At 37.8% G+C, this 9,719-nt stretch overlaps 1 protein-coding gene across 1 annotated transcript; it reads right to left on the bottom strand.

The window, feature by feature from the left end:
* Positions 1–6,026: 6,026 nt before the first annotated feature.
* LOC147613793 (uncharacterized) lies at positions 6,027–8,072 on the bottom strand. Its single transcript, XM_086781782.1, has 2 exons — positions 7,004–8,072; positions 6,027–6,628 (listed from the first exon to the last, which is right to left on the bottom strand). Exons 1-2 carry the CDS (start codon positions 7,714–7,716, stop codon positions 6,394–6,396), a joined length of 948 nt encoding a protein of 315 aa, XP_086637908.1. The 5' UTR covers positions 7,717–8,072; the 3' UTR covers positions 6,027–6,393.
* Between the last annotated feature and the right edge of the window lie 1,647 nt (positions 8,073–9,719).

Genomic DNA, 9,719 nt, shown 5'->3' with positions numbered 1-9,719 from the left:
GAGAAATATAGTAGAGTAGTAGCCACAAAGACAAAGTTTTTAAATTTTCATGAAACCTTTTCAGAGTCTTGAAATTTAAGCATTGGGAGTCTCTTCTTTTGTTGAATTGTAGCCTTAGAAGGATAAGTATAAGGTTAAGCATTTTACATCTCAAAGTCAAACCTTAAAAATTCTTGATTCTTTCTCAAACACATTTTCTTTTCTCTCACACAAATTTTCTTTTCTCTCGGAATTATTTCCTTTTTTCTAACATACATGTCCTTTTCTCCCTCTCACCTTTACATATTGAAATCTTTTTCTATTTGAACCGACAACATTGACAATGTTGGCAGAATAATCACACTAGCTCTAAATTTCACACTATACTTTTATTGTAATCAAACCCCTTTCTTTCTCCCATACATATAATGAAAGTTCACTCTCATCCACCATCAATTGCCTGCTTTTTATATAGAGGCCTTGGAACTCCCTAGAAATTTCTTTGATTTGCTTTGCAAACATGCTTTCATTTTGCAAATTTTTATGTCACTTGTTGAAAATCTTCAAGACTAACTAGTGAGTTTTCATTTAAAAATGTTTGTGTGAAATACTAGGAACTTGGTAAAACTAAGCAAGGTATTATAATGATTTCTATTTGGCGTGCATCAAATCATGAGCCTTCTTAAGCATGAGTCCCACACTTTGAGTAAGGGAAGGATTTTATTTTAGGTGAATAATGTATATTTTTTCTTTTGTCTGCCCTAAGGACCCATTTCGACTTGGTGGGTGAGACTTAGTGTATACCAAGTCTTAAGATGATGCAATTTGTTGTCTTTTTAAGGTGTAATAACCTAGTCATAGTCCTATGTGTCCATGTAACACCATTTTGGGGAGTTATACTTTATGTCACAGTTGGCTGCAAAGTGCCAAAAGTGAGTCACCCTTAACCTGCTATCACCCAGGTACTTAACAAGGATAGAGGACAATAAATCCCCATTGCAAATTGACCATCTACCAAGAGGATCAATGCATGGGCCGTGATGGATTTCTCTACAAACTTGCTTTGGATCTAGAAAATTGGTTTGGATTACATAGAGGAAAGATAGAGGAAAGGTAGAAGCTCAGGAAGAGAAAGATGTATCCCCTCAACCCAGCACATATGTGAGTCCTCCACTGTATCCAGGTAACATATATGATGATTGTTTTGCTAATTTTCTTGGTGAATTTGGAAAAAAGTTTGAAAAGATAGAGCATTGCTATCTATGGTGCAAGACCATAGCAAACCTTAGGGTAACCCACTAATTTAAAAAGCCACATCAATGGCCTTTTAAACTAATAGGTACTTGCAACAAGACTTTTGTGTGAATAAGTTGCAAAATGATGTCTATTACTACAAAAGACAAAGTTTAGAAAACTATATGAGGACCCTTGAGAGAAATATAGTAGAGTAGTAGCCACAAAGACAAAGTTTTTAGAAAATTTTCATGAAACCTTTTCAGAAGGCTTGAAATTTAAGCGTTGGGAGTCTCTTCTTTTGTTGAATTGTAGCCTTAGAAGGATAAGGATAAGGTTATGCATTTTACATCTCAAAGTCAAGCCTTAAAAAGTCTTGATTCTTTCTCAAACACATTTTCTTTTCTCTCACACAAATTTTCTTTTCTCTCAGAATTATTTCCTTTTTTCTAACATACATGTCCTTTTCTCCCTCTCACCTTTACATATTGAAATCTTTTTCTATTTGAACCGACAACGTTGACAATGTTGGCAGAATAATCATACTAGCTCTAAATTTCACACTATACTTTTATTGTAATCAAACCCCTTTCTTTCTCCCATACATATAATGAAAGTTCACTCGCACCCACCATCCATTGCCTGCTTTTTATATAGAGGCCTTGGAACTCCCTAGAAATTTCCTTGATTTGCTTTGCAAACATGCTTTCATTTTGCAATTTATCACTTGTTGAAAATCTTCAAGACTAACTAGTGAGTTTTCATTTAAAAATGTTTGTGTGAAATACTAGGAACTTGGTAAAACTAAGCAAGGTATTATAATGATTTCTATTTGGTGTGCATCAAATCATGAGCCTTCTTAAGCATGAGTCCCACACTTTGAGTAAGGGAAGGATGTTATTTTAGGTGAATAATGTATATTTTTTCTTTTGTCTGCCCTAAGGACCCATTTCGACTTGGTGGGTGAGACTTAGTGTATACCAAGTCTTAAGATGATGCAATTTGTTGTCTTTTTAAGGTGTAATAACCTAGTCATAGTCCTATGTGTCCATGTAACACCATTTTGGGGAGTTATACTTTATGTCACACTTGGCTGCAAAGTGCCAAAAGTGAGTCACCCTTAACCTACTATCACCCAGGTACTTAACAAGGATACAGGACAATGAATCCCCATTGCAAATTGACCATCTACCAAGAGGATCAATGCATGGGCCGTGATGGATTTCTCTACAAACTTGCTTTGGATCTAGAAAATTGGTTTGGATTACATAGAGGAAAGGTAGAAGCTCAGGAAGAGAAAGATGTATCCCCTCGACCCAGCACATATGTGAGTCCTCCACTGTATCCAGGTAACATATATGATGATCGTTTTGCTAATTTTCTTGGTGAATTTGGAAAAAAGTTTGAAAAGATAGAGCATTGCTATCTATGGTGCAAGACCATAGCAAACCTTAGGGTAACCCACTAATTTAAAAAGCCACATCAATCCTTTTAAACTAATAGGTACTTGCAACAAGACTTTTGTGTGAATAAGTTGCAAAATGATGTTTATTACTACAAAAGACAAAGTTTAGAAAACTGTATGAGGACCCTTGAGAGAAATATAGTAGAGTAGTAGCCACAAAGACAAAGTTTTTAAAAAATTTTCATGAAACCTTTTCAGAGTCTTGAAATTTAAGTGTTGGGAGTCTCTTCTTTTGTTGAATTGTAGCCTTAGAAGGATAAGGATAAGGTTATGCATTTTACATCTCAAAGTCAAGCCTTAAAAAGTCTTGATTCTTTCTCAAACACATTTTCTTTTCTCTCACACAAATTTTCTTTTCTCTCAGAATTATTTCCTTTTTTCTAACATACATGTCCTTTTCTCCCTCTCACCTTTACATATTGAAATCTTTTTCTATTTGAACCGACAACGTTGACAATGTTGGCAGAATAATCATACCAGCTCTAAATTTCACACTATACTTTTATTGTAATCAAACCCCTTTCTTTCTCCCATACATATAATGAAAGTTCACTCGCACCCACCATCAATTGCCTGCTTTTTATATAGAGGCCTTGGAACTCCCTAGAAATTTCTTTGATTTGCTTTGCAAACATGCTTTCATTTTGCAAATTTTTATGTCACTTGTTGAAAATCTTCAAGACTAACTAGTGAGTTTTCATTTAAAAATGTTTGTGTGAAATACTAGGAACTTGGTAAAACTAAGCAAGGTATTATAATGATTTCTATTTGGTGTGCATCAAATCATGAGCCTTCTTAAGCATGAGTCCCACACTTTGAGTAAGGGAAGGATTTTATTTTAGGTGAATAATGTATATTTTTTCTTTTGTCTGCCCTAAGGACCCATTTCGACTTGGTGGGTGAGACTTAGTGTATACCAAGTCTTAAGATGATGCAATTTGTTGTCTTTTTAAGGTGTAATAACCTAGTCATAGTCCTATGTGTCCATGTAACACCATTTTGGGGAGTTATACTTTATGTCACAGTTGGCTACAAAGTGTCAAAAGTGAGTCACCCTTAACCTGCTATCACCCAGGTACTTAACAAGGATAGAGGACAATAAATCCCCATTGCAAATTGACCATCTACCAAGAGGATCAATGCATGGGCCGTGATGGATTTCTCTACAAACTTGCTTTGGATCTAGAAAATTGGTTTGGATTACATAGAGGAAAGATAGAGGAAAGCCATTTACTCATTTGTGGTGCAATTCTCCACATAGGCAATCCATTCTCTATATAGGAAATTGTATTTTCTAGATAATAGCCTATATTTCTTATTCATTCTCTATATAGGAAATTGAATTACCTAGATATTGGCCCATATTGTGTATATAGTACATTGAATTACCTAGATATTGGCTCATACTCTCTATATAGGAAATTTAATTACCTAGATATTGGCCCATATTTCCTATATAAGAAATTGAATTACATAGATATAAGCCCATATTTCCTACATATAGAGGATTGAGTGAATGGGGAATACGATTGCCTAGATATATAAGGAAATTTCCATCAACATAACCAGGAAATCTCTCAAAATTTCCTATATATGGTGAAGTTCACTATATAGGGAGCCACCAAAAGTTCCTTGTGCCTGCATTGCGCCTGATGGAGGTGATGGAGAGGGAATCCTCCCTCTCCCCTCTCTCCTTTCTTTCTCCATCCAAAATACAATCCTCCTCTCCTATCTCTCCTCTGTTAACCACAGGGAGATTAACTTTAATCTTTGATTAAAGTTTTTAATTAAACAATACTTAATAATAATCATTAATTATGATTAATGTTTAAAAAATCATTTTTAACATAATTTCTCACAAAAAAAAAAGAAGAAAAAATCAGATTTGAGAGGCGAAGAGAGTCCCACGCACACGGGAGAGCATTTCATGCATCAACACACCGTCCCCTACTGAATTTCAGTAGAAAATCAACAGAAATTTGATCGCATTCCCGTGGAAAAAACCCGCAAAAATGTATAAAAATACATTTTTAATCATAAAAATGCTCAAAAAAATTCCTTAAAAATTAGAAAAAATTTCTAAAATTTCTAGAAATTCAGGGAATCCATTCTACCAAAAATATCCACCATAAAATATGTGGTATTTTTGTAAAAAAAGTTGATTAATGCTTATTTTAAACCATAAAAAATAAGAAAAAATAGCATTAAACTCATGGAATTCCCCCGCAACGTCAATTCGTCCATTGAATTGTAGTAACACACATTCTAATCACCATATCAATGATCCACATGCAATTCATCAACACAAATCAACAAAATTAGTACTTAAAAAAATCAACAACAATTAAATAGAGATTGCTCTGATACCACTATTAAAACCCTAAGATCTCTCTAACTTGCAAATAAAGAGAGTATGTAGGAGTTAACTTAACTGCTTTGATGACAATGTGAAATGGTTTCTTCACATGCCATTAATCACTCAATCTTCACTCACGTAATCTTAACCTAATCTCGGTGCCGTTCGGATCACACACCCAATGCCTGTGCTTAAAACTAACTAGTCTGTGTGTGGCACCCTTGGGATCACACACACAATGCCCACATCTAAACCCTATCCAACAGTTGATAGTAGGGTATTGATGGCAACTAGCTTAACCCTCAACTTGTAGTATAGTGTATCGCTCCCCGATATTGGCGCGAATGAAGAACGGTGTTCCCTATGCTTGTTGATATGGTTAGAAAGAGCTATTGACCTATGCATCCATAAGGTATTGCTACTTAATGTCTAACCAAAGAACTCTAACCCAAGTAGTACACGGAGGTTTATCCCTAATGGGAGAGTTGCTTATCACAATTAACCTAGCCTTCTCAACCTACCATCTCAACTAGCACACAATGCAATCAATAAAGCTTCTAAACAATGAAAGCAATGCACATAAGCATGCACACACTCACCTTTGAATCCCTATACAATACAATCAATCTAATCAATGAAAATAGCAATGCATTTTCATCCAATGGCTCAACCTTCTTAAGCACTCTTCTTAATCAACTTAATTAGTGAACCTTGTAAGCAAAGAGCTACTTCACCTATGATCATAAATCTTGTTAATGGGAAAGAAAAACATACATTCAAAGCTTCAAAGAGAGCTAAAACATTAATCTACTCAAACCCACACATTGATTTACAAGCTCAAATAGATGAGAGAAAGAGAAGATACTAGCATAAGGGTTTCATTCACACACTCATGCTAGAAATGAAGCTTAAGCTAATCAAGAAAACATCATCAACATAATTGATATTAGAGAATAAAGAGAGAAGCCTTCTTTCATTGGAAATAGAGAGATTAGAGAATAGAGAGAGTAGCCTTCTTTCATTGCAAATAAGCTTCAAGCATAGAGCACTTGAGCAGAGAGTTTACAATGGGCAAGGAGATTAGCAAGCAGAATGCTCTTGGAGATCTAGAGTGCTTCTTTGAAAAATCTCGTCCAATAGCTAGCTCACAAAAATGGAGCCTTATTACTTAGCAAAAGTGACTTATATAGAGTTTTTGCAAAAGTACCCACATTTGACCAGCTGGCCAAAAGTTGCTGATTAACTATTCTTGTAAGTTTGGAATGGCACAATCACATACATATGTGTCATGGATGATGGAGGTGGAACTTGTAGATATAATGGAGATAAGATATTGAGCAGGTATCCCTTATGGAGAGATTTAGAGCTCGTCATGGCGAGGAGGAGGAGGAGGAGGCGGCGCATCTGCTGGCAAACCTGCAAGAGCAAGCTCTTCCTTGATTCTATCAGGGTCCGTTGGTCCTAAGCTAGGGACGACGCAATGCTGCCTCATGTTCACGTCTGCCCACACTCTCACCATTGGAAAATCTTCAGTCACCACCTCATCGGCATCGCCATCTTCATCCTGCTCGCCGAAATAACCAGCGAGGATAGTCCTACAGCCAATGCAATCTACGGTGTTATTCACATAAACCAAGAGAAGTAAAAGATGGCCCCCTTTGCCCTACTACGGTGTTATTCATATCAACCAAGAGAGGTAAATAATGCCCTATACTGTTCAACATCACGAGCTTCTGCATGCAGAGGAGGCGGTCCACCGCGTAGCTAGGTGCGGCTGGGGGCAGGGGATTGCCGGGGGGGGCGACACTCCCTTCCAACACTCTCTTGCCCCTAACCGAACCTAGCCAGGTACGCAGAGGCATTGCAGACGAGGCACCGCATACCCAGCTAGGTGCCGTTGGGTGCAGGTGCAGCTTCCTCTACAGAAAGCTCACGTAATTTGCAAAGTGGGAATTGTGTTAGCAGAGTACCTGAAGTATTGCAAGACGCGCGGTGTAATGATGGGCACGTCCAAACCCACAAGGGAAGGATGGTCTGTCACAACTCTTCCAAGCCTTGGCGTTAAACCAAAAGCTTCTCCGTCTCGGACCGCTTCCCCACCCGCAGCCTGGCAGTTTTGGCATCGTTGTACGATCTTCACTTGGAACGTCGTCTTCTGCTTCTTATCACCCCCCTTCTTCTGAACAGCGTACGTAAAGTGCGGCCTCAGATTCATCCTATCTAGCTTCTCGAACACAGCATGCTCCGCACATGCTTCATATGGGCGAGGGAGTGGTTTTGACGCCTCCCCCTGCAGCTCCTCCCCCATCGTCTTACAAAGCCGTGATGTCTCTCCATCGAAAGCGCCCACGTCAAACCCAAGCTTCTTTTTCAGAAATGTGGCATTCTTTGCAAATTCTTGTCGGCTCCCCCCCGCTAGACACTTTGCACAATCGCTTCGTAGTCTGCTGTTCGTGCCGGTAACCGTGGCCTTATCCTCTTCTGTCGTCGCCTGGCAGAGAACGTCGGCCACGCCCTTGCGCGGGTCTGCGTACATGACAGGGGCTATCCGCAACAGCTCCGCGATGGTAAGAATGCGGTAAAGATGAGCCATCCTCATTTCCATAGAGAGCCCTTGGATGTCCGTCAAGGCTTTCCACAGCACTTTCGCATGCTGAAGGTTTTGGTCCTCTTGATCAGCCATGCTGCGTGGAGCTCTGTGCTTGTGCTGGACTCTCTCTACTTGAGTATGCAGAGTGAGTGACCTTTGTGCTCAACTCTCTCGACTCTGTACTTATTTAGAATGCTGAGAGGCCTTATGTGCACTCTGAATGATAGTGGTTGTGGGAAATTAAGTTACATAGTGGTAAATTGTGAGTGCAAATTAGACGTTTTAGAGATTGGTGTCCCACGTGAGGCATTATGTATGAGTAAAAATTTGGTAACCAAAGATTAAAAAGCTACGAATGGTAATCTAATTTAGATTAGATTACTGCTTCGTAACTTTGTATTAGTCAAATATTAACAAGAGCAACAAGGTTTGCCTAGCTAAGGGAGATTGACAGAATACTATCCAAGTTAAAAAGTTCTATTGGGGAGAGAGAGAGAAAGAGAGAGAGCGTGTAGTCTAGAGAGCCAAGAGAGAGAGAGAGAGAGCCAAAAATGATAAAGCATAGAAGACTTCTAAAAAAAAGGCATGCAACTTTATTTGAGAACCATTCCTTCTTTTTTAAAAAGAAGGAATGGTTCTGAAATAAAGTTGCACGCCTTTTAAAAGACGTGCAACTTTATTTGAGAACCATTCCTTTTAAAAAGAAAGGGCTGGACCTGCACCCGCATACACAGGTGCAAAAATGTGTATCCCTATACCACTGCTCGTCGTGCCAAAAAATGGTAACTCACCTTTTGAGAAAAAATACCATAGTGTTTTTCATCAAGTGTGGGGCTCATGCTTAAGAAGGCTCATGATTTGATGCACACCAAATAGAAATCATTATAATACCTTGCTTAGTTTTACCAAGTTCCTAGTATTTCACACAAACATTTTTAAATGAAAACTCACTAGTTAGTCTTGAAGATTTTCAACAAGTGACATAAAAAATTACCAATTGAAAGCATGTTTGCAAAGCAAATCAAAGAAATTTCTAGGGAGTTCCAAGGCCTCTATATAAAAAGCAGGCAATTGATGGTGGGTGAGAGTGCACTTGCATTTATGTATGGGAGAAAGAAAGGGGTTTGATTACAATAAAAGTATAGTGTGAAATTTAGAGCTAGTATGATTATTCTCCCAACATTGTCAACGTTGTCGGTTCAAATAGAAAAAGATTTCAATATGTAAAGGTGAGAGGGAGAAAAGGACATGTATGTTAGAAAAAAGGAAATAATTCTGAGAGAAAAGAAAATTTGTGTGAGAGAAAAGAAAATGTGTTTGAGAAAGAATCAAGACTTTTTAAGGCTTGACTTTGAGATATAAAATGCATAACCTTATCCTTATCTTTCTAAGGCTACAATTCAACAAAAGAAGAGACTCCCAATGCTTAAATGTCAAGACTCTCAAAAGGTTTCATGAAAAATTTTCAAAAACTTTGTCTTTGTGGCTACTACTACTCTACTATATTTCTCTCAAGGGTCCTCATATAGTTTTCTAAACTTTGTCTTTTGTAGTAATACACATTAATTTGCAACTTATTCACACAAAAGTCTTGTTGCAAGTACCTATTAGTTTAAAAGGCCATTGATGTGGCTTTTTAAATTAGTGGGTTGCCCTAAGGTTTACTATGGTCTTGCACCATAGATAACAAATTTCCAAACTTTTTTCCAAATTCACCAAGAAAATTAGCAAAACAATCATCATATATGTTACCTGGATACAGTGGAGGACTCACATACGTGCTGGGTTAAGGGGATACATCTTTCTCTTCTTGCGCTTCTACCTTTCCTCTATGTAATCCAAACCAATTTTCTAGATCCAAAGCAAGTTTGTAAAGAAATCCATCACGGCCCATGCATTGATCATGGGGATTCATTGTCCTCTATCCTTGTTAAGTACCTGGGTGATAGCAGGTTAAGGGTGACTCACTTTTGGCACTTTGCAGCCAAGTGTGACATAAAGTATAACTCCCCAAAATGGTGTTACATGGACACATAGGGCTATGACTAGGTTATTACACCTTAAAAAGATAACAAATTGCATCATCTTAAGACTTG

Source organism: Cibotium barometz, chromosome 43 (assembly GCF_041138505.1).
Source record: "Cibotium barometz isolate CiBa-2024 chromosome 43, ASM4113850v1, whole genome shotgun sequence".
NCBI classification, from domain to species: Eukaryota; Viridiplantae; Streptophyta; class Polypodiopsida; order Cyatheales; family Cibotiaceae; genus Cibotium; species Cibotium barometz.
The sequence above is the reverse complement of the archived record's forward strand: the minus strand, read 5'-3'. Positions and strand labels throughout refer to the sequence as shown.